Source organism: Coffea arabica, chromosome 1e (genome assembly GCF_036785885.1).
Source record: "Coffea arabica cultivar ET-39 chromosome 1e, Coffea Arabica ET-39 HiFi, whole genome shotgun sequence".
In the NCBI taxonomy this organism is placed as follows: Eukaryota; Viridiplantae; Streptophyta; class Magnoliopsida; order Gentianales; family Rubiaceae; genus Coffea; species Coffea arabica.
In genome coordinates, this window is record NC_092311.1 from 50660484 (window position 1) to 50686131 (window position 25648).

The following is a 25648-nucleotide window of genomic DNA, read 5'->3' on the forward strand; positions in this document are numbered from 1 at the left end:
GAGTTTCCTTTATTCGTTCTTTTTTCCTTTTATTGTGGTGAGAACTTAGAAGTGGAACCCCATCACCAATAATCCCATGAACAACAGGGGTAGAGGGAGAGGGAGATAGATGTTTAGAGTGGTTTGGGGAGAAGAGCCGAGCTAGCAACCACCTAATGTTACGCTAAATTGGCATAATGCATATGGCCAATCAATTTACAAAAGATAAAAAGACAGTAAAATGAGAAAAATAAATATTTGGGCAGGACCGCTTGGACCAGCTTGATGGAAGAAAAATACTGAAAGCCATCGTTCAGGGTGTCTGGCTCAGCCTCGTGGTGGTCCTTGTGAATTTCTTTTTGCTACTATTTTGTGGAAGGATCTCATGTATCTAACATGTGACTACATTGCGATTATACCCTTAAACAATATAAAGGGAGAAAAAAAAATGGAATACTGCTCTTAGTTAGACGCTTAATCGTGACCTCTTGATTGCTCGCAGATAAAGCATTTCTTCTGTATCTTTCATGGGCAGCTAGATTTCCCTTCTGCATTTGGCCTTTTCCTTTCTACGTCAGTCTTCGCTGTTCTTTCACGAGTGCGCCTCACCTTAGAAGAATGGGCAGCCTTCTGTTTAGCGGGGTTCTAAATTCTCAGCAACCGCATGCTAGGTCTAGCTGTTAACCTTCTGCTTCATCAGCTTCGCAAAATTCTAGAGCCAAGCCACCCTTATGGTCATAATGCTGAAGTAGCAGCGTGTACACGTTACGACAACACCGAATAGGGGAATACTACTATCCCAGTGCAACAGAAAGTTAAACATGCAACTGAATACAAAAGTTCAAATTGATGCAGTAACCCCTGAAAGTCGTGCTGCCACATTGATCGGAGCTATATAAAAATTTCAAAGATGCAGGAAACGGGAATCTCTCTTGTAAGGTCATGAACAGCTTGCTTAAGACAAAATGATCAACTCAACACACTGCAAATGCAAATAAAAAATCAATAGTAGCACTATAAGCCAAGCCAATTGCAAGGATAATGACCAACCACCAGCAGCTTCACGGTATACACGCACTGAGTGAGTGAGAAATTTCATACAGACAATTACAAGCTTACTTCTAAAACCAGTTACAAGCTTGAGGCCCACCCCTTTCCCTAGGTTTTCTAATATTTGACAACAGACGAAGCACAAAACGCTGTCAACTAAATCCTGCAATTGCCAATAATGGGGATACAATGCCCAAAAATATGCAAGTAGGAAAAGAATCAATTAATATTATGCCGATACAAACCTCTGTTGAAGGAGAAAAATCAGACAAAGTCCATCCAAGCAAATAAATTAGTGTCTCCCCAGATCTTCATTTGGCATAGGGATATAGGAACTAAGTGGGGTGACAGATTGGAAGACGTCTTTGGGCTCCGAGGATGGAACTGGATGCACCGCAATATCACGAGTCACTAATGGAGTTGCATCATGAGAAGCAAATGGAGATGCCAGAGACAGTGGTAATGAAGGTGGCGTTGTTCCAAGCGATAGGAGATTAGAGGTCGAAGGCACCTTAACAGGGTAAACTTCAGTGACCTCCTCAGTCCCTTCATCAAGGTACACAACATCCTGCATGGTAAGCTGGTGGTATTCGACAATCTCCCTCAGAAAACGGTTCTCCCGTGCAAAAACAGAATTCTCTTGAGCCAGGCGAGCTTTCTCAGCTAAAAGTGTCTCAAGTTGAAGCCGTATCTGTTATCAAATGTTACTATTAGAGCTAATAAAATGTTGGAACAATATCAATTCAAATAATGTTTTCTATTTGTTTTTGTTTACAGAAGCAGCAAAAACTATTACTATTAATTAACATAATAAATAGAAAGGAAACTCCTCCTCCCCCGGAACCAACCAAACAACATCTGCAAAAGACTTTGAGGGTGGCATTTAAATTCTTCTTTCTTTTCATGTTGGTGGAAGGAGGGGAGAGAGAACTTTGATTTCTGGGACATCAGATAACCTAATTGCCATAAAAAAAAACTAAATGTGATGTACTGAGGCAAAAGACTTGCTAACTCCATGATGCTCTGCCTGCCTCCTTCCCATGAGTAAAATGCAGGTTGCATTAATGACAAAGATATCTGGGGAAACCACAACAAAAAGATTGAACATATGGGAGGATCCGAACGAATTCTGCTTTCATTTCCCCTGTATGGAGCACTGGCAGGCTGCACTCTAGGCAGCTAGGAAGGCTCACTAGACCAGCAGCCAGACCAAGAATGAATGTGTAATGAAGGTATGATGTGCAAAAGTATAGTACTTTGTCTGAAAAAATCCCTATTTTTTGGACTTTAGAGGCAAAAAAAATGCAATATATAGAAATGAAAGTTCAAACGTTTCCTTTAGTTTTTTTTTTCTTGGTGTTGGGGGGGGGGGGGGGGGGGGGGGGGGGGGGGGGGGGGGGGGGGAAGGGGGCTGGTGTAGAGACACAGCATGAGAGTTTACCAAATCATCATCTTCTGGGTTGTCTCCTTTTTCACGACTTTCTCTGAGAATTCTATTTTCTTCTTCCAGCTGAGCACAGCGCTCTTTAGCAAAAGCTAGGTCTGCTTTGACAGTCTTCAGTTCCCGTAAAAGAAGTTTTGCCTTTGCAGCCATTGCCATTGCAACCTGTGTTTTGACGCAATGAGAATGTAATGCACCTTGCAACTGTTAACAACAACTTAGAATTGAAATTAGAAAATTTCATCTAAATATACAAGAATTTTTTTATAAATGAGCTATTATCAAATCACCTTTCTTTCTTGTTTAGATTCCTAGTTTTATTTTTTGGGGGACATGTAAGCTTCATTAAAAAGACAAATATGTTACAAAACAGGAGGAAGATCCTGAGGGATGTCCAGAAGAGCCTGAAGATCAATGGAGAAAGGAGATAATTAAAGCAAATTCTTACTCTTATTCAAGTCTTAGCAGTATTAAACATAAGGAAGGTCAAGGCAAACAAGCAGAAAAACAGATTATTCTAAAGCTCAAGGACCAATTGGGCATGAGAAAATTGAAAGTAAATGAACAATTACAAGTACCATAAAGGAACTGAAAAACAAGAAAGAAAACTGAATGTAAAGGATAAACCGGCCATAAAGAACCAAAAACCAAGAAAATGCTCAATTTGCTTCTAGATATCAGATTTTAGTGTGTCAAGGGTGACAAAACCTAGTTTAGACAAGCAATAGAAGAAAATTGAGTTTAGATCAATCTATGGCATCCATGACTTTTGAAACTATCATCTAGGAAATAGGGATCTAAGCATTTACAATTTTACAAGCAAAAACCTTTCCGTTTGGCTTCCACAATACCTCATAAAGAAGAGGAAAGCCATATCATAGAACATAAAGTTGAATTAACTGCTAATCCTTTCCACATTATTTTAGTATTCCCCCACCCCCCAAAAAAAATTCATGTGGTTGATTTTAGAAAGATCAAGATACATAAGTACACCAACCAGAACAGATGTTGAACTAGGTTTTGGGGGGAAGAGGGTGGGGGGCGGGGGGGACAATTATACCTTGGCTAATAGAGCCAAAAAGCCTACTGTCAAATGGTAGAATCTTCTCAGAAGATCAACTTATAGCATATGAAAGAAGCAATCAAAAAGGAAGGTGAGCAGAAAAACTGCTAAACAAGATATGGTGATTTATTTTTATAAATTCATGAAATTTTTAAATGCACTATGACAGAGACACATGGAACAACTTCAAAGTAATAAACAAGTCTAAATAACAATAGACACCCCCCCCTTGACACAATAATTAGAGCTTATACAACCAGCGTCACAGAGTTGGCACCTTACGTCGCGAGATGCTTTCAATTGGATTTCCAATTCTGCATGTGTCCGGGGTTGCACATGGGTCTGGCCCAATGGTTGTTGCCGAAAACTACCAGTATTCGAAGTCTGGTTCTCAGGTATAGAACCACTTCCTTTTTTCCTAATTTGCAGCTTGCGTGTTTCTTGAATGATGTCTGCAGTGCGATTCTCCACAACTGCAAGACCCTCCTGCAAAAGAAGGGGATTTAGTTGTGGAACACGACAAAGAATGAACATATATGTCAGAACGTAGACAAACATTGCGTGCAAGTCTAGGATGACTACCAAAACAGTTGTCCCCTGGAAGATATTTGCACACGGCTTTTCAAAATTGTAGAGGTGCTAGATCAAACTATACAGAGTAAAACATCTTATCTTCAATTTTTTTTTTAAGGATCAACAAAAGGTCTTACTTGTTACATTACACTTTAGAAGGATCGAGCACATAAGCCCTCATCAAATGCCATATTAGTATTCAAATGATGTTCACATACGGAACCTTCAGCAGTTTTTTAAAGAAAAATCAAAGAATATACAGAAGCAAAACTTTGAAAGCAACTCATATTATGCAACATCATAGCATAGTCAGGTCAAGACTTTTAGGCAACCTTCTGATGCTGCTTATAAGGAGATACAACTACATAAACAATTGTCCAAACTCTAACATTAAATTCATCCCCGAATTGGCATGAGGAATCACACTGCATACAGAAGAATTACAATTGTTCAAAACCAAAGCATTTGTGCAGAAAAATAGAGAAACCTACTTCTAATGCATTTCCAATCGTCCCGCCAATGTAATTAAGCGAAGAAGCCAGAGCACCTAGTCCCTTTTGTAAAGTAGGGCTGTCTTTCTTCGGACGGCTTTCATATGACGAGTATGTCCCATCATACTGCAAACAGGTGAAGGGACAACATAAAATAACAGAACATTAAGGGCTACCCTAAAGGTTCTTTACAAAGAAAAAAGCAAATGATATGCTATACAAAGACAGTTCATATGAATAATTTTGGAATATTATGGCAAAACATGTTAACACCATATAAAAGGAGAATCATAAGGGTTGTTCCCAAATGAGTGTAAATGGCTTTTGAAATTCTTGACCAGTTCAGACACAGTGATCATTTTTAAAGTTCACCTGGCCTCTAGTTGCTCTACCAGACATCTGCGGTGTTGTCCTTCCTGGTGTTTCATGCTGTTGGGATGCATTATCATCATCTATAATGGCTTTAGCTTTTCTAGCAAGTACACCCCAAAATCCTTGTTTAGGTTCATTCAAGCTTTTCATTGACGTATACTCATAGCTGGAAAACCCCTACATGTAACCAGTAAACATTAAGTGGAGTAAAAAGCACACAACAGGAATTAAGAGCTAAAAAATAGATAATACTCCACTACGGAAAAGAAATAATAGGAAGCTTCCTACATGCTAGGAAGCTTTAAAAAAAATAATAAAAATAATGCACTACCAAAAAAAAAAGGAAAAATGAAACTCATTCAGTTTCAATTGTGCTGATTATCAGAAGGCAAGTGTCTTCCTGAAAATCTCATGAGTCACATGATAATGCCAAAACTCATAAATGTCCTTGTTTAAACCAGAGATACATTTACTAACATAAGTTGTCCCAAGAGCCTCCTCCTTCGCATATTCTGCAAACTGTTCCAATGCATAAAATCATGCAACACATCAAGTTTAAAGCAGAAGTATTCACTAACATATTAATTCACTTATTAAACTACAGAAATTTCCTATCCACAAAGTGATCCAAATGATTCCAAAACCTCGTATACTGGTATTGGGTCTTTTCCAGAAGCACAAATGTAAGAATCCATCAACTAACTTCTTGTCCATTTGGCATGTCCCAGGAAGAGGCATGCATGTATTTTTCAGCTATTGACTTCTTTTTTAGTTGGATGCACAACTGCTTAAATGCTTTTAGTTTGGAAACATTACACCTTTGATCCCTCATCTTTGCACTTTTAACAGGCAACCCCAGCCAATAAAGTGTCTTTAAAAGAAGGCAGCTCAAACTTTGGAGATGGATAAGACATCATGCCTGCAACCGCATCTGATAGACCATCACGCACTCTTACTGCTTCATGTCTAAAACATCCAATTGAGGACTAATTTATAATTCACATGCACGAAATACCATCACTCAGTCCCTTTGGGCTTCCCAGAGGGTGATAATCCCCAGCTTACAACTCACTCACATTCCCTCTTCTAAGTTAGAATGATAAAATTCCCCTGAAGCTTTTCAGACAGAAATGTACCCGTTGCAGTTGCATCTCCTTTTACACATTTAAGAAACGAGATTATTACAACCCAGCCAATATGCTTACTCCTGTCACATCACAAGAATCCACACTTATGTGCTAGTAGGAAAGGAACCAAGTTGCACTTTATAAACATATTTCTGATTCAAGTACAGCATTTCTAAGAAATGGTTCCAAATTGTCACCTTTTTAACCTTTTCTTAAAGAACCCATTCCTATTCAGCTATGACAACATATTTCTGATTCAAGTCCAACATTTCTAAGAAAGAGTTCCAAATTGTCAAACTTTTCTAAAACAAAACCCATTCCTATTCAACTGTGACAGCTCAATTCGACGGAAATCTACAAAAGGTCAGGAAAAAACAACTTCAAATCTGAAAACAGCTATGCTGAAATCAAGTCAATAGAGCATATAAGTACTTAAATATATAAAGGATAAGATAATTGGAAAAGCTGGAACCTTGGGCGAGGAAGAGGAAGAAGACGAGGATCGAAGGGGATTGGAGTCGCGAGGAGAGGAGAAGGCGGACGAGAGAGACGAGTCGCGATGAGCAGAAGAGGCTCTGATTGCTTTAGCAGCGAGAGAGGATGCGGAAGGCGATGAAGTGCCGCCGTCGCCGTCAACATCGTCCGGTAGCTGCAGCGGAGGAGGAGGCGCTGGATTATACGGACTCCCAATTTCTTCTTTGAAAGTGGAAGCCTTACCTAATTGCTGCCTCCTCCTATACGCCATCAATTATTTTGGACTTCTCCTCAGAACTCCAGAACCGCCAACGCTAATCCTTGATCCAGCTAAACTTTTCTAGTCAATCGGAATTGAATGCCGGGAGAGAAATGGAATTCGACATCCTTTTCCCTCTTTAAAAGTACCTAACAACCTCGCCTTGTTTGCTTCTTCCTCTTTTGGCTGGGACAAAAAGGGGGCCGAAAAAAAAAAAAAAAGGAGAGATAGAGAAAGAGAAAAAAGCGCCAAGGGGAAACCACCTGCTGTATTGTTTAACTGAACCTCGGCATCGGCTGATTCCGCACCAGCCCAGATCCGATTCCTTCAATTATGAAATGGGCATGCTTCTCCCATTCCCCACTTTTTCTTTTCTTTTTCTTTTTTTTTGCGGGGTGGCAAAAATTAACTTTGCGTCCGCTAATTTTAATACTAATCTCAACGGAGTCTCTTTTGTTGCAGGTACCATTTATCTGCCCACTTCTATTTTGAGTTTCAACCCATATTCTTAGAAGGAATTTAAGTTTAAAGGAGTCGAATCAAGTTGGACATTATTGCATGAAACTCGATTTGATTTTTCTAGTCTATTTGAATCAAACTTCTATTGAGCCAAACTTTTTATACTTCAATGTATTTATCTTTACGATGCTTTGTACATATGGAGCCAGATTATTAACACAAAATCCCATTCAACGTTTACTTGAACGCTTAATGCATTAATCTGTAATGAGTTCTATTCAACGTTTAATTATCTCTTGTTCTGTAGATTTTAATTTTCGTTCATTTCATCTCTTGCTTTCTTTGGATTAATATGGAATTGTTGTTTTCACTTCTGTATTGAGGAAGAAAGTTGAATAGAAACTAGCATTGCTACATTTGCAATAAACTTAAAACACGATGATGTTCTATGGAAGCGCGCTGCGGGAGTGTTTGGATAGTGTATTATTTGAAATATTATTTGGAATAATTACTGTAGCACTTTTTATGATGTGATGTATGTGAGATAAAAAGGTGGTTGGAAATATAAAAAGGTGGGTTGGAAAATGTGTCTATGATGCAAGCGAAATATTATTTGAAATAATTGAGGTATCCAAACAAACATGGCTTCCCACTATGGATTACACAGTAGTTAGGACAAGCTTCTAAAATTAAGCCTTGATTTGATGCAAAGTTTATATTCACAATTAATAGAAATGATATTTTGACCAAAGGGTAAGGATGGGGGGAAAGTAGGCAGATGATGATATAACAAATTTGCCAGTTATTGAGAGAAATAGGGTTTTGACCCCAAAAAAAAAAAAAAAAAAGCGTCAAATTGGAGAGCCAAGGAATCACATTGGAACATGTTGCAAAAGGACCAGAATAAAATTACTCCAAAACATGAGCGAGAGCAAAGCATGCAATTTTGTGATTTTGTGCTCTGTCAAAAGTTTCGGCGGAGTTTCTTGAAGATCTTGGGCCTCCATTGTCAGACATGTGGGCCATTTGTTGGATTGCGATCTGGGGCAATGATTTTATGGGTTTTGCGTGGTCCACGCCTTCTTTTAAGCAGGCCTTCTTTTAGAATTCTATTGCGATTCCCACTTGGTCCATATGCAACTCAATTTTGGTTTATTTTGCTTAATAGAAGCTTATACACATATTAATTTTGGTTTAACTAAGAATACGGCTGAAAGATGCAACCAAGTTACTTGATACTCGAATTAAATTTAAATTGATAAGAGTTCGTTCGAACTTGATTCTCCAATAACGGTCGAAAACAGTTCGATCCAGATCAGTTTGGCAAATAAAAATGCCAAACTTGAACAAAATTTCAAACTCGTTAGAATAATCAAACAAATTTGAACACTAAAATGTTCAGTTTAATTAGATTCATTTACACCCTTAACCAAGAACAGCAGCAACTAAATTTGTTTACACCCCTAGCCAAGAACAACACTGATATTTCAGTAACACATATATAATTATCATGATTATGGAAACAATAACTCTCGTCTAAAATAGTAAATTGCGGAATGAATTACTTTCTTTCATCGTCCTTAATAGGATGGAATTTTTAAGCCATCGTTGGGAAAGGGAGTATGGAAATGTAAACAAATTGCAACGGACGAGTACTGGCTGAAAATTGACTACCATACTATTAATATTAATTTCAAGTGGTACAGACATATTATTCAATCACTGTTACCTCAACACAGCTGGTGTGTGGTGATACAAACATCAGGACTTCAAACTATGGCAAAAACACGTAACAGCCATTACAGACTGTCCTCCTTATTAATCAACTATTTTTACCGAATTCTGGTGTGTGCCCATAAGTGTTTTAAGGTTCTTATTTCGAATCTCGTTTGACAGTTGATCGTCTATCACTCGCGGATTATTTTGAAAGTAGATCGCGTCTCTTTCATTTGATACTCATCCGCGTCAAACAGCCAGGCCTTTCTCGCGGTGATGCTCTTAAGATCTTCTTGTCGTTAGACAAAGACTTGGATTGCTGCTTTAAGCACTTAAAAACTAATTCTTTGTAGCTCAAGTATATACCTATGTACTACAACCACTGTCCCTTGCCCATTCCAGAAACATTTCAAGTGTCTATAGAAGATCAATGGCTCACTGCTTACTTTTCATCACTTGTCACTAATATTTGATTTCTCTAAATTTAAACGGGCGTGTGATGCACTGGTCTGTTCCAATGTTGATTTAGTCCGTGTCGATTCTCCTTGATCCAGTTAGGCTCTTTCTTAGATAAGTTAGCATAAGAATAAAAGTAGTATAGATATTGCATATTGATAAAAAAAATATATATATATCTATATACAAATGGACTAATTAACCCCACAAAATTGGTCGTGAGATTTGCTTTCGCCTAACTGGACCACAATAATTGCAATACGTAATTAAGTAAATCTTATATACAATATTACTATTAAATCCATGATATATATGTGCAAAAATTGAATTTTAAATTCAAATTCTGCATAATTGTCATTCATGCAACGTTAACAGTGATATACATTGTTAGTATAGAAAAGATTAGTCATATGTAATTTATGAACTTTATGCCATCCTTATATATCTTTACCCCATGCAATTGTAATCGTACTCTCTTGCAATATATCAGTTGTGTATTGATTTCAATAAAAAAAAAATGAAAAGAAAGTTTTTTGATTGGTTTGAGTGACCATAATAGAAAAATTACAAAAATATTTTATTGTTTGGGTATGAACTTATATGTAAATTTTTTTTTGCTTGCATTATAAACTTGTTTTTTTATATATTTTTATCCACTCTTTTATTTCATGTACATCACGTTGCAAAATAGATCACAGTGTTATTATCTCCTACACTTTTTTTTTCCAGCGATTGCCAGATTCATGAATCACATAGCAATAATATGCAATCTCGATAGGGATTTGTAAATGCTGGATTGGCTGCGGAGATGGTCTAATATTCCCAGACAAACCAACATGGAGAAATCCCTACGGTGGTAGCATGAAAGGCTGTATAGGTCATCAGGAATGATAAACTAAGCCTTAGATGAAAAGAAAAAAAAAAAAAACTAAGCTGAGATGTTACTATTTACAGGGCTGTGTTGATATCTGTACATGTATCCATCGGCTCGGAGTTGTTGCAATCAAATCAAATATGCTCGAGAAAAACTTCCAAAATAGAAATGAGCATAAATCTTGGTGCATGCAAGCCACTTGGGAGTCAGAGAGGGGAAAGGATAATGAAGAATATGAGGTTAGCCATAAAATGTTGGTCGAAAGTTTTCTCTGTAACACCGTGATGTGTTGGTTTTCTCTGTAACATAAAATGTTGGTTTTCTCTGTAACTCCGTGATGTGTAGCCATATGATTTGATCCAAAATACCCTCTATCCATGTTTATCCACGCTTGTCTTCTTATGGTTCCGACAAAACCCATGCTCATTTTACGCTGTCTAATCCAATTTGAACTAGCTATGTTCAATGAACTTGAATATTAATTAATACAGATAGATACATATAGAAGTATATTCTGCAGGATAGTACCTGAAGAGAATGACAACAAATTTTTCACTGATTTTAATTTTTTTCCTAATCAATTTAATGAGTCAAATGAATGTGTTTCCTTCAACCATCTAATTGCTAAGGAAAATGCAGACAAGCCAGTTATTGTAGTTCTGTACCATTGGAGTTTCTCAGTGACAACAACAGCATTGTTTGGGGCTGTATACCTTCCATGTGAGTGGAGGAAAAAAGCAGTCATATATCTCTGATATGGACTCAGTCCATCTATGAACCATCTCACAAATCGGTGAGATTCATATACTTTACAAGCAGAAGTAGTTGTGGATGTGAAACAAGGGCCTTTAATTTCTCACCACCAATAAATTTTATTGGAAAATGACGAGATCACAAGCACAAGAATTGACCCGTAAATGGCCACAAAGAATAGAGAAAAGTCTATTACAAATTTACATTAATACAGTACTATAAACAACTCCCAATTGGAACCCAAAACTTGTTTGTGGAGCCTCAGTTGTTATTTATTTTCATTTTGGCAGTTGGCACCGAGCAATAGCTTTCCACTAAACTAGTGAATGAAACTGTGAAAGAGGCGGAATTACACTACAATATAAGGAAGTACAGAATGAAACTGCTGCGCAATTTATCAGTAAAATACTTATGGACATGATGAGAGCAGCCCCTATTTTCAGTCATTTGCAATCTCTCTCTAATCAGTCGGACTCGGACACCCATTAAAGAGTGAGCCTCAACTGTAGCTATTCTCATTATTAGACCACAGTTTCATTGGCTCTCACCCCAGTTGCCACCAGGGTGTTGTACCTAGTGTAATTAGGGCCTATGAGTGTTTTTTTTTCTAATTTTTAATCCACCTAGTTTGTTATCCATGACCTAGAAGCTAATCATGAACATAGCTATTCTGTCATTGAGCAGAACATACCCATCACCTAGAACAGAAGACAGAAACGTACTCTACTAGCTTATGTGTATTTGATTCAAGTGAAAATGTGTTTACGATACAAGTGAAATATTATTTAAAATAAATTTACAATCCAAATACACTCACTAGTGTTACTAGAGTCAACACCTAGCTATCAGCAGACAAGTCAAATTCATTTTAAAGAACCAGCTTATCTCTGCAAATTGATAATTAATGTCATTTTCCTCACGCTATTTTCTTGTGTGGATTTGATTAAATTGTATGCTTACGTTAATATCGTCAATGAAGACAAGCTGTTTTCATTAGTTACATCAATTTTAGCCCTTAATATTCTAAAGCATTATATGCAACTTTACTGTTTTTGCCGTTTAATGAGTCGTTTTGTTTCGTCACTCCTATCACTTATCACCGTTGGCATTTGAACCTCAATTTAACTATTCCTGAAAAAAAAAAAAGCAAAAAGAAAATAAAAGACAATCTTCTGCGTTTTAGTTTAGCCAGTGAGGTCTAGGAGCGAATATGGCATAGGAATCTCTTGCAATACGTGAAACAGACGAAAAGACTAATGCACCAAGTAAAAATTGCTAGTTGTGCGCCAGTACTTATTTTTCATTAAACTGGAAGTTGGAATTCTTGGGTTTTCGGTACATGCCGAATTCAGTGGGGGCTTGGAGATTTACCAAAGCAATCAATGTGAAAAGAAAGCTGGACATTTATGTAATTTGAGCTATGACCTGTCGCCTTCTCCTGACCCCAGGTTCAAAACACAGGACAAACCCTATTATACTTCTGAATTGTTGGGATGAGGGAGGGCAAGGAAAAGAGTAGTCCAGATAGATATCGTCTATGAAAGCACTGACGCGAGAGAGAGAGAGAGAGACTGTTGTAAGACTTGAAAAGAGTAATGGTCAAAGAAAACCCCACCAAATGTTCTTTTCATTTCCTATAAAAGTAGACCATGGAGAGGGGAGCACGTAGAGAGGCACAGCACTTTATCCACATCTGTATAAATACGAGCCATCCCTTGAGTTAAGATCATCTTTCATGCCGTATCTGTATATGTATTTGCCATTGATTACTACAAAACACCTCAGCCCACTTGAAAATCTCCTGAGAAAATAAAGGAAAAGGGCAATGGTAGCAGTAGTAGCAAACACCCCACCTCTTTATTTCTGCTCTTTTTGCCAGATTTGCTGAGATCTTCTATCTTGCTCTATCACTCACTCCTTTTCTCTGACTCTCATGAGGAGAGCGACACATCCCTTCCTCTCTAACGGAGCTCGTCTTCCGTGATCTCTGCTCTTTCCAATTTTTACTTTCCCACCTTTCAAAATAGTACTAGTAAACTTCCCTTCGTTTTTGCTTTTCTTCTCTTTTTCCCTTCTTGTTCCCAGAGTTCTATAACTTGTTTCTCTTTCAAGATGCAACTTGCATGAATAGGGTTTGAAAATGGGGTTGATGCATTCAGCAGTGGGCTCTAACTCGCCTTCAAGAAGGTATGTTTATTAATGTTTTGTGCATCTTAGGTCATTGATCATGTGAAACCATATAAGTCAGCTCACTTTCTACTTTTTTCTTGATTTGGTTATAAGGGAATTTCTCCTTCCTAGTGTTCCAAAATCTGGGCAGATTTGCCGATTTGTTTCTAGATAATGTACTTCTCTACCTTCCTTTTTTCCTTTTTCACTCTTAGTCTCAGGTGCGAGGGGGCACATCTCCTGTTTACAGAAAATATGTCTTTCTCTGCATGATCTACGTGAGTTTGATGTCTAACTATATCGTTTTTTGGTCTTATGCCCATCTTTTCTGCATGTGGTCATTTTAGTTATCTCTTTATATTGTTTTTATTCTCTCTCGCTTGACCTCTTCCCTTGACATTCTGTGCTCACTCACTGGTTAGAGGATGTATACATATATGGTCTTCCTGAGTCTAGGGTTGGGGTTTACTGCAGATGATGCATCCATCTTGGAGAATGCAATGTCTATACTCTTAGATCAGCAATAATTTTATTATAAATTAAAAAAGAAAAGTCTGATTTAGATTTACTAATTTGATTTTAAGTTGTTTGCCGTCTCTCCTACGAAGCAATCAACGTTAAAAGGTACTACTAGTAACTGCTTAATGCCCTTCATCTGGCACTAAATAGATCTAGACTGCCTGCCCTTGAATTTCTTATCTAATTCCTATTTCAGAAGAAGAGAATGCATTTTGATTATGCCATTTCTATATTTTTCAGTTTCTTCAGTAAAGTCTTCTCTTTCAGATAGCTTACTTGTTGTCTATGATCCTACCATGTCTAATGAGATCATTAGTTTCCAAGGCCGTTACCCGTAAAGAATCTGTATCAGTGATATTAATGCTAAAATCCAATTATCAAGCATTTAACACGATCATAGTCCATTGGCTATCCAATGCCAATTTCTCCTGCCCCAGAGGTAAGAATCATTAGCGTATAAGAGGGGGAAGGGGGAAGGGGGAAGCAAAGAAACCAGATTGTGCTTTAGATTATAGTGGGCACTAAGAAACACATAGAGAGTCGTTCTTCCATCAAGTTAAAGTTACAGAAAATACTTGTAAAAGTTATAAAGACTGTGACAACCGGGAGCTAGATTAGAGGACCACAAAATCTGCCGTTTGGCTAGAGCATAATTCTACCTTGATAGTTAAGCTATCATTTCCTTGAGTTCATGGTAATAACATTATCTAGTGCATCAAAAGCAGCTATTGTGTGATAATCTATATTGATGACTTGTATGCTGGGATTTTTGCTATTGGAGTTATCCTTGTTCCCAACAGCCTTTGGCCGTTGTGATTGCTGGCTGCATTGCCAAAAATTATATGAGGGAGCTCTCTTCAGTCCACTCATGGGTGGGCGGAGGGATTGAATTAGCTGCCGACTCATTCATTCAAACACAATAGAAAGGATCATGGGATTGTGCTACTGTGAATGTGTGAATGATGCGGGAGGTAAACCACATCCTTCTCTTCTCTGTGCTTGGACTGAAGGGAGCTCCCTTTCATTGATTTCTTCTATTGTGTTAGCCATAGCTTTATTCGAAATTCTGTGTTGGAAGAGGATTCTCCTATTCTTCTATCAATCATCGCCGGAAGTACATTGCAAATGATTCGATCAAATTGCAGGTATGTTATCATTCACTATATAGCTACTTCAGATGATTTTTGGACTCACACTGGTGCTCTTAATTTGTATGGTTGTAGTTAATTCCAGAGTGCACAATTCAACTATTTCCCACTTCCTTACAAACTAGATCTTTCTATGTCACAATGATTCTCTAGACTTTTTAGTAGGATTTTTTTGGCTTTCAACATATATATGCTCAGAAGATGCATCATCCACTATCCTCTTGTGACATTCACATTGTATTTCAAGTCGGCGAGGATCAAAACCCAAAATGTGCTCTCACAATCTAAATTTCTAATTTGACTTGAAAGGGCTTACTAACTTAAGCTGCCATAGAATTTTGTCAGAGGGACAATTCAGGAGAGCTTTTGGTGCCACAATCCAATTTTCCCTTTCTTTTTACATGATTTCTGCATGACTTTGATATTTACATACTCAGGCATCATCAAAAGGTAAGCAGTGTAAAATTGAGTGGACGTACACGCTTTCAGGTGTCTTGAGTTTTGGCTGAGAGAGGAGCTTCAATGACAAGAATTCTATCTGAAATTTGACATACCTAATAGCATTAACAGTTTCTGTATGTCTGAATTTACAGTTCACAAACTAGTTCTGCTTGGGAACCTGGATTGTATTTTGCAAGCTAGGGTTAAGGCCTTCAAGATCCCTCAAATTTCAGTCAGTCTGTACTCTAAATACGATGGTAATAACAATAATTCTAGAAAGTTCCTCAAAATGTAGTTAAACAATTTAGAGAAATTCCTTGTATTGTGCCTAATGTTGTGAGATTTCAGATATTGTAAATGAAGCTTTTTTCTTTAAAGAAGCCAGTGTACATACCTGATTTCCAGTTACTTTCAGTGTTTTCTTCTTCTCAGGTATGTCCTGCTTCGTTGTTGTTGTTTGTTCAAAAATGGTTTTTGGTAGTAGTACTTTGTTTGGTCTCGTCCTGGCAAGCTAGCCCTTTTAGTTTGATCTTGCGCTACATTTGTCCCATTTTTAATTTGAGCTATCAGCGCATTCATTCATTCCTCTCCAGTGAAAGATTTCAGCTAAAAACTGGTTGTAAGAGGTCGAAAAGATTTTGCTCTCTGGAGTACAAAGGTATATTAGCGTACTTGTGCGAGCAGTATAAACCCGGTGTTGGACCTGTTGGTTTTTTAGTTCCACTATTCAGTTTTCAGGCCGGTGGGTTGTTTGCAGGAATAAATACTTTCGTGCCCACTTGAAAAAAAGACCCGGTTTTTGGTCTAATGGGTTTTGGCATTGGAACTTGTATCTAATCTTAAATTTTAATGTAGGAACCTATTAGAGTTTGTTGAATATCGCCACTTTCTGGGAAGTGATGAATCTCTCCTGGACTCCTTAATTTAGTCTCCACTGAATGTCTACATATGGGAAAATGTATCAAGTGTTTGTTCTGCAATAGTTTTTTTATGGGAAATAACACTCAAACGGCAACAGTAGGTAAGGTTAAGATGATGCATTCTGAGAAAGTGGAGGTCGGGTGGGGTAAACAGCATGATTCTCTGCCGCCTCTCCATCCAATTAACGGGGCGGTTTCTTATCAGCCTACCTCGTTATGTGTTTCAACAGTACGGCCTTAACCCTAGCTAAGCTGCAGAGCAGGCCACCATGGACTCAGTCCCCCCCCCCCCCAAGCCTCCTCTCTCTCTCTCTCTCTCTCTCTCTCCTTTTCTTTTTTTTTTTGGGTTGGCTTCTTGCACTTCTTTTCTTGACCTCCCAACCCATTAAATAAGGTGCCTAAAAATGGCTTTTACTACTGGTTGTGCTCTTGTATAAAGTTATATATTCTACCAACTACTGTTGTCTCTAAAGATTCTGATGAAGCAAAGTGGAGTTGAGTAGGACTAGTAGTATTAAAAAGGCTACTTCATTGTGCTGTCCCAGAATACAAAGTACAGGTTTTATTGCATTTTAATCACTTTTTCCTGCAAAACAAGCTCCTGATCAGATTTGATTACTTGTTTCTTTCAAGGATGAGATCTTCTTCTTTTGCTGGTGCTTGCACGAATACTCTTTTTACTTTGCTAAACTAATTTTGGACGCTGTGCTTAGAAGGCACATTTAAAAGCGACTAGCATTGTATGCCAGTGGGAGATGAACTCGGGAGTTTTCGGCATTTCTGCCATTGGTTCAACTCATTTTATTATGCCTAACAACCAGCCACTCGGCTCTGCTGCATTTGCTTGATTGTTGTTTTTCAATGGATATCGTTTTCGTCTACGTAAGGTTGAAATATCCTTCTGTTTGTTTTTTCAATCGAATCAAAAATAGAAAAATATGAAGGAAAAATTTCATGGTGAGGAACTGTGTAATAAATGGATTATGTACGTGGCTTTGGGCATTCATAACCTTCTTGCACTTATTAAATATACTACGTGATTGACTTGATAAATTTTCGGCCTTCTACTTGATCGCTACATTAGTTTAAACCTTTTTCGCCATATTCAAGCAAATTCAAGCCGGCCGTAGGCACGCATATGGTTGAATTATGCATCAATTTTCTTTTTCTGATTAATTCTTCGTATACCTGACATGCTTCAGTAACTCAGCCATAATATACTTTCCTCACATAATATTGGTGCAGAAAGTTGAAGAGCAAATAACCCTATATCTGTTAGCAAAAAATCATTAAAAATGTAATATATATATATATATATATATATATATATATATATATATATATATATATATATATATATATATTAAGGCGCAGCAAGAGTCAAAAAAAAAAAAAAAAAACACGAGATTGCATTTCCTTGATACCCTTTTGTACATCAGTCTCGTCGATCACCATAAAATTCACAATGAGCTAATTTACATTACGGTACCACTTGATTGTGTTCCACTCAGGAATGCAGGGTTGAGGACGAATTTGCCTCCGGTATGGTTTGCAAGGCCGGCTTCCACCGTGACATAGGGTACCTTGAATCATCCTTATCCTTGGTTGTGATGTCCTTATTCCCCGCCAGGCCGGTTTTTGTGCCATTTTCCTTGGGCAGATTCTTATCATTTCTTCCGCTGCAAACAATTGAAGATTTGGGGTTTCTTGATGCTGCTAATTTAAGGAGGCTGTCGTAGGTTTCATCATCCAAGGCTAGCCCACGAGGCAATAAAAAGTAAAGCTGATTGCAGCTTAGCTGGAAGGATTCTGGGAGTACAGTTTTGTCTGAAGAGCATCTGATGACTTTGCTGTAGGGGTTTGCTAACAGAATGTCTTTTACTCGGATGCCTTGTTTGAATCTGAGCAATTCACCGTCTTCTTTGATGACCGGAACTTGCTTGTTGACGGTTGAAGACGGATCACAAATGCAAGAAGATGAACTCCCCATTTGGTTTAGCAGTTTAGCTATAGAGAGTTTCTATATTCTGTAGACTTTTGCATTTGGAGAGGGGGGATTTCATGTGGGCATATCAATGTTTTGTCTTTCGATTTATTCTAAGAACCTGGAAAGGGTATAGATTCGGTGCAGAAACATAAAGAGAGTCCTGTATAGGTGTATATGCTTATTCTCGTACTTTAGGTTAGCGCCAAAATGTCTGTGTTGGAACTCTCTAACCCTCAAAAAGACTTTTCGCAAGTAACCAAATGGGTGTGTTTTGAACAAGAAGAAGGTTTTGTTTTTCGTTATGATTGGCATATTATTGCATGTGGCTTAACGCCCTAGGCTGTGCCATTTTTTCCTTCCTTTATTTCTCTTGGAGGTCCTGAGGCTGAGGTGGGCTGTCTTCAGAGCCTTCTGGATTTTTCCTTGGCCATCAAAAATCTAATGAGAAATTTTTTGTGCCCGGTTTTCTCTCGTGTCTAATATTCCGATATCATTTAATCCCTTAATCAAATCAAATACTAAGGCGCAACAATTTTTGCACGATGGTTAATAGCTTAAGCATGTCAGGAGAAACGAGGTTCTACTAAAGTTCGGATGGATGGAATTAAAGATCTTGATTTCAAATTTCTCTTTGTTTCTCAAATCTTACCACTACAGTAAAAAGTTAAAAAATAAATACATAATTTGAATAAGTTAAAACGGGTTTGTGAGGAATATGCCCAAAGGAAAATGTTCCATTAATCGTCACTTAAATGATTTAGTATATCTATCTATCAGCTTATACTCAATTACTAACAAAATGGCATCTCACACCTTTCAGCGTTGTTACATACTAGAGGTGTCAAATAAAACCATTTAATTAATTTTACTCATACCCGCCCATTAATAATTGGATATGGGTACATTAAATTTTTATATATGGATATAAATGGGTTACCCAATTAAACCCATTTAATAAATGGGTTTAATTGGGTAACCCATCTAACCCATTTAACCCATTTAACTGACATTCCTGCTCTAGAAAAATAAAAACCAAGTGAAATCCTCGCTCTAGAAGAATCGGTCGTGACTCGTGAGTCGGCAGCGTAAGCAAGAAACGAGGGAAATTTTTGAAAAGAAGGAAGCAGAGAGCTAATAAGAGAGAGGAGAACTTGAGACTTTGAAATCATGATCAGCTGGTGAAACAAATGCGACGAAATTTTAGTTGCGCAATTCTCTTACGAAGCTCCGTATATTTACCGGTTTTGAGTTTCAGTTTCTTCTCTATTTGGTAAGATACTTCTAAACCTCTTTCTTTTAAGTTGTTTTTTTGAGAGAAAATTTTCAGTTTTTTTAAGTCGCTTGTTATTCGTATTTATTGAAAATTTGTCTTTATTTGTATGCTAAATGAAGTGATTGCTAGTCTTCATAAGGATTTTTAACTATTTTTGATGTTAAGTATTTTTGTTTTATTTATTATATTTATTTGTTGGTTTTATCTTATCGCTTTATTTCCTTGTAATTTATTAATTTGATCATTTTTTAGCATCATCAATTTATGACAAATTTTAGATTCCTTTCTTACCTTTTCAAATGAAATTTTAAATTTATAAACGAAAAAATACTAGGGGTTCAAAGTTTTGGATTAAATTTTTTTGTTATTATTTAGTCCAAATTTTTAGATTCTCATTGTTCAATTATTAAATAATATGTAATTTTGCAACATGGCATGCGGAAGGAAAAAAAATTGATAATTAAACTTATTTGGCATAATAAGTAAATATTTAAAATTAATGATGGGTGTAAAATGGTATAAATTGATAATTTAGTTTACAAAATGAATTTATATGAGCTTGTAAAAAATTAGAATAAATGGGTTATAAATGGATAATTGGGTTACCCAACTCATTTTTTGACTTACCCATTTATACCCATCTAATTAAATGGATATAAATGGGTTGACTCACTTATACCCATTACCCATTTTACCCAACCCAAACCCGCCCAAATCACCCGTTTTGCCACCTCTATTACATACCTAAATGGTTGGGATTACCTCTAGCTAACCCTACGTCTAAACTAAGTGATGATCCATAGTCACTGAAGAACACTCCTCCTCTTCTCCAATTTTTCTCTACTGCTAATTTTCTTTGAATTCCTTTCTTTTCGGGAGGGAGCCTGGGTTTCGTTTTGTTATTTTCCTAATAAAGTTTCTTTTAAATTTTTTTAGTGAGAGATCTCTATTTCTTTAGAGTTCCTAGTGAGAATTTTTGTTCTCCTAATAGTTCCAAGTGAGATTTTGTGTTATTTTCTCTTGTTTTGTTGTTTGAATTTGAATTTACTTTAAATTTGGTTGTCAGATCTAAATTTATTTCAAATTTGAATATATGTCAACAGATCTCATCATCTTTATTGGAACTTATAACTGTTGATTAGTAAATCTGAAGATTGCAACATGCACAGAGTGGGCTGTAGCGATTTATTCTATGAGGAGATTATTTTAAAATTAATGGTACCTTTTAGATCTGTTATTAATTTCTCAGGTCTTTTGTATCTGTTAAATTGCAGATCTACAATTTTAGTGCATGTTTTATCTATCATTAGGGCAACGATGTATATCAATCTGCTTGACAATTCCAGCAATCTGTTAATGAAATGTGTTTTGTTATAAAAAAAAAACAACAAAATGGCATCTCAAAAACACACAATAAATCCTTTCATGCAAAGCTTAAGTGACAAGGGCGTGGTCCAAATTTGGGTAGACCCAATCGTCAAAAACCCAATGATCCAAACACCCATAATTTGGGCCATAAATATTTGAAAGTCAGGTCTAACCAAGTGTGAGCCCAAACCCTGACTGAACGCATATCCATCGAATCTAACAAAGGAGCCAATTCCATCTGTGAAATAAAAAATTTTAGTTGCAGCTGCTAAATGTGTGATGGATCCGTCGCGTCCGCAACTGATACTAGTTATCTGTAAGTGTGAGTACAAGCAGGACCACGAGCAGGTGAGAGGCTGTCTACAGACGACAAAGTCGGAGTCCAACTGAATATTGAAACTTCCTGGATCCACAGAAGAGCGTTACATTTGAGCCCATTTTAGTCAAGAATGGCTACAGTTACGTACAAAGCCGCTGACGGCCCAGATTGGCTCATTTAGTTAACAACCCACGCCTCCTCTTTGAAAGCGGACCAAATCTACAATGCACAGAGCAACTCTCAACTTACTCCGCAACGGATCCTCTGTACCACAACCCTGTCTCACACCCTATCCCACCCCTCCTAAACTTGCCAAGTGTCCTTTTATTAACCCAATCATGAAACAACCCAACTCGAACCATGTTTATTTAGTTAACCGATTAATCTAGCTTGGGTGACTTAATCTCTATAACCAACATCAATTAAAATAAAAAACCCAAAAATCAAAATTAGAGATTAAACAAGGCACAAAAAAAATACCCCACAAGCTTCATCGCAACGCAGCCCTCCTCAAAAGCTTCATCGCAACGCAGCCCCACAAGTACTCTTCATTAATCTGCTGTATACTACTGCGTATAGATCTGTTGCAGCAGCAACATATCCGTGGCAAATTCCGATATTAAGAGAGAGCTTCATCATATCCGTCCGGGTAAGTCCATTATGTCGAACTCAAACTTAAATCCCCAGCATCGAAATTGATGAAAGAAACATATGCTAGTGCCTGGTAGTATAATTCATGGACAATATTTTTTTTTCCTGAAAAGAATTAGGCAGCCAGCTTTCAACTTCAATTTGATGATTACGATTTAGATCATAATTATGAAGGGCAATGCTCTCGAGACCAACATTATGGCAAAGAAAAAGGTAATACTATATATGAATTGAGTGGTGTAGATTGGTGAGTGATGGAAGAGATTTTTTTTTTTTTGGGCCTCAAGCTTTTCAGCAAATTAAAGCAAGGTTGAAAGGCACCGGATAGAGGTCGACTTAAGCTATAAGTTTTACGGCAGATTGGTCTAGATTGGTTTACACATTATACTCAAAGACGGTTTCATTTTTTCTATTTATTATTTATTTTTTAATATTCTAGCTTGGGTGTTTATACAGTAAGTTATCTGCTCTTTGTTTGATCATTCCCTATGAGGATATCTACTTTTCATTCATGGGTCGAGTACTTTTGCATGGGTTATTTTATTCTAGTGAAATTCGGTTGGCTATGTGATACAGGTCATTTGTTCGGTTTTGGGGGAATATGGAGAATGATTTGCCAATTCATGAAGTCCAATCATGTCGCAAATTGGACTTTGAAGATGTTGACTTGCAGGAGATAAATGATAATGCCTTACCTCTTTGTATTACTGATGGCAATCGACGAAATCAAATTTTTCTTCCTTTGGCTATACCGGATGACTTGGTCCCGAAACTTGACATGGAATTCGATACTGAAGTAGCAGCCAAAAATTTTTACCAAAAATATGCTAAAGCATCTGGTTTTGGAACTCGATTGAGTAAGGGACATAAAGACAAAAATAGTGATTTGATGTTGGACAGGGTTTTTTGCTGCTCCCGTGAAGGAAAAAAGCCAAAAGACAAACGCAATATGATTGTTAAGTGTCCTCGTCCAGAAACAAGATGTGATTGCAGTGCAAGGATGAAAATTAGCTGTAGACAAGGTGAAAAATACCGTGTTGTGCAATTTGTTGCTGAACATAATCATGAGCTATCAACTCCAAGCAAAACTCATTTATTCAGATCTCATAGACATCTGACAATGGCACACGAAGCTGAAATATATATGGCCCGAAGTTGCGGAATTACACCAAAACAATCGATTGAACTGATGTCGAAACAAGTTGGTGGACGAGAAAATCTTGGGTTCATTCGAGATGATTTAAAAAATTACTTACGATCCAAAAGATCCATACCAATGATGCAAGGTGACACAGGAGGAGTCTTAGAGTACTTACAAGGCATGCAATTAGAGGATCCAAATTTTTTTTACGCCATTCAAGTAGATGAAGATGACTTGATAACTAACATATTTTGGGCTGATGCAAAGATGAGAACGGATTTTGCTCATTTTGGTGATGTGGTTTGTTTTGATACAACTTATAGAAAACACAAAGATGGGAGGCCAATTGCATTATTCGTTGGTGTAAATCATCATAAACAAACTACTGTTTTTGGGGCTGCTTTATTATATGACGAGACAATTCTGACATTTGAATGGCTGTTTGACACATTTGCTAAGGCTATGATGGGAAAAATACCAAGAACTATTCTTACAGACCAGGACGGAAGAATGGCAACAGCTTTGGCTTCTCAATGGCCAACAACGTATCACCGCTTATGTATATGGCATATCTATCAAAATGCAGCAACACATCTAGCTGATGTCTTTAAAGATTTTCAAAATTTTTCGACAGATTTTAGTCACTGCATATATGACTATGAAAATGAGGATGATTTTTTTGAGGGATGGAGTGAAATGCTAAAAACGTATGGTCTGGAAGACAACAAGTGGTTGAAGAAAATGTTTGATATAAAAGAGAAATGGGCTTTAGTGTATGGGAGAGAAACCTTTTGTGCTGATATGACCACAACCCAACGAAGTGAGTCCATGAACAGTGTGATAAAGAAGTATGTAAGTTATAAACATGGCTTACTTGAATTTTTTGAACACTTCCAAAGGCTGTTAGATGATCGTCGCTATAATGAATCTGTAGCAGATTTTAAAGGCAATCAAAGTACACCGGCAATGACATTTCCTTGTAGGATTTTACAGCATGCAGCAAGTGTATATACACATGAAGTGTATGAAAAATTTAAGGAGGAGCTATGCAAAGGGATTGATTGTAAATGGGAAGTTGATGGTGACTTAGGAAATCAAATGAGTTACAGAGTTACACCACATGGTAAGACTTCCCACCATCTTGTAACTTATGATTCATCCACGAATTCAATTTGTTGTAGTTGTAAGAAATTTGAATTTGCTGGATTTTTGTGTTCACATGCACTAAAAATATTGATGACTCTGAATATTGTAACAATTCCGGATGCATATATATTGAAGAGATGGACAAAAGCAGCTAAAATAGGAAATGTGCATGTTTCCAGTGAAAGTAGCCCGGAAATGGAGTTAAAGGCAAAATTAAGTTTTCGTTACAAAGAATTATCCTATCTATATATGCAGCTGATGACAAAAGCTTCTGAATGTGATGAAGCTTATCAAATTGCTAAAGATGGATTTTGGAAAATGTTAGAACAAATGGATGCATGTTGTCAAGGGAAAAAGAAAATGAAAGAAGTGCGTATTGAAGAACATTGTAGTGTGTATCAAGATGTTGACACTAATCCATCTGAAATTGCCTATAATAAAATAAAAGGCATCAAAGTGAAAGAAAAAGTCACCTACAAGTCGAGCAAGAGACCAAGGAGTGCACTAGAAATGGCTACTAAGAAACGCAAGTACAAGGTGAAGGAGAAGTTTTCATCGAAAAGATTACAGGTTTGACAATTTATTTAATTTATGTGAACAATGCTATTTGATTGTTTGACTATTACTTTTTTTTGGGTTCCTTGGTTGTATGATGAATGATGAGTATAGAAATAGTATTAGGATCCTTATTTATAATTTGGATAAAAATGATTGTAGGAATTGGGAAATAATGTTGTTAATTCAAGTATGGATTCTGCTACAATTCAAGGTTTTGCTCCAGAATTACCGCCACAGCAGGTATAGTTATTCGTCATATTTGTCTTGTATAGCATAGTGCATATGTAATTTATTTTAAATTTTATTTGAATAATTTATTCTTTAGATGACTAAAGTACATTAACGATATGTTTTTTCAATGAAAATTTTAATTTGTGGTCGTCTCTTTTTAATTATATTAGGAATTTGGAATTTCAATAGAAGACATCTACAATAGGCGAAATCCCACAAACATGACACAATTATTGCAAGTAAGTAAATAGTATGCTTACTTATAAGTTTATTGCAGTTTTTTCTAGTATTATACTTTTACAAGTTTATAGCTATTTTTATAATGAAGGGTGGTCTTCTATTTCTTATTTTTTGGGCAGACGTTGGACCCTAACTTAACCCAAGGCTATGATTTGATGTCTTCAAGTTCAATAGCACACCACCAGCGTCAATGAGTTTTGTAGGGACAAGAACTGGGAAATAATGATGATAGTGATCAACAAGTTGCTAAAGATGAATGATCAGTGCAAAAAACTTGGATGGTGTGAAGTTATACATTTATACACCTCGGAATCTATCCACTCTTTTCTTTCTGTTCCCTTGTAGAATAGGGATCATAGATTTTTATACATATCATTCCCATCTGAATGAAATCTTGGGCCGTAGGTCTTCTCAATGGGTTCATTTGTTTGTTCTCGGGTCCAGTGTCTT

General features: G+C 37.0%; 2 protein-coding genes across 4 annotated transcripts; one reads left to right on the forward strand and one right to left on the reverse strand.

Annotated features, from left to right (window-relative positions):
- Positions 1-815: 815 nt before the first annotated feature.
- Positions 816-7303, reverse strand: LOC113712386 (uncharacterized). 3 transcript variants are annotated; one of them, XM_027235803.2, is made up of 7 exons: positions 6569-7301; positions 4970-5146; positions 4598-4723; positions 3816-4019; positions 2471-2635; positions 1275-1720; positions 816-961 (listed from the first exon to the last, which is right to left on the reverse strand). In XM_027235803.2, the coding sequence occupies exons 1-6, from the start codon at positions 6839-6841 to the stop codon at positions 1322-1324; spliced, it is 1344 nt and encodes a 447-aa protein (XP_027091604.1). In that variant the 5' UTR covers positions 6842-7301; the 3' UTR covers positions 816-961; positions 1275-1321. The 3 variants fall into 3 exon arrangements, with proteins under 3 accessions (XP_027091604.1, XP_027091618.1, XP_027091588.1); XM_027235817.2 differs by lacking the exon at positions 816-961 and having other exon boundaries at positions 969-1720; positions 4970-5135; positions 6569-7303; XM_027235787.2 differs by lacking the exon at positions 816-961 and having other exon boundaries at positions 969-1720; positions 6569-7299.
- A 15180-nt stretch (positions 7304-22483) lies between these two features.
- Positions 22484-25458, forward strand: LOC113696029 (protein FAR-RED IMPAIRED RESPONSE 1-like). The gene is made up of 3 exons (XM_027215324.2): positions 22484-24739; positions 24887-24967; positions 25402-25458. The coding sequence occupies exons 1-3, from the start codon at positions 22484-22486 to the stop codon at positions 25456-25458; spliced, it is 2394 nt and encodes a 797-aa protein (XP_027071125.2).
- The last annotated feature ends 190 nt before the right edge of the window (positions 25459-25648 follow it).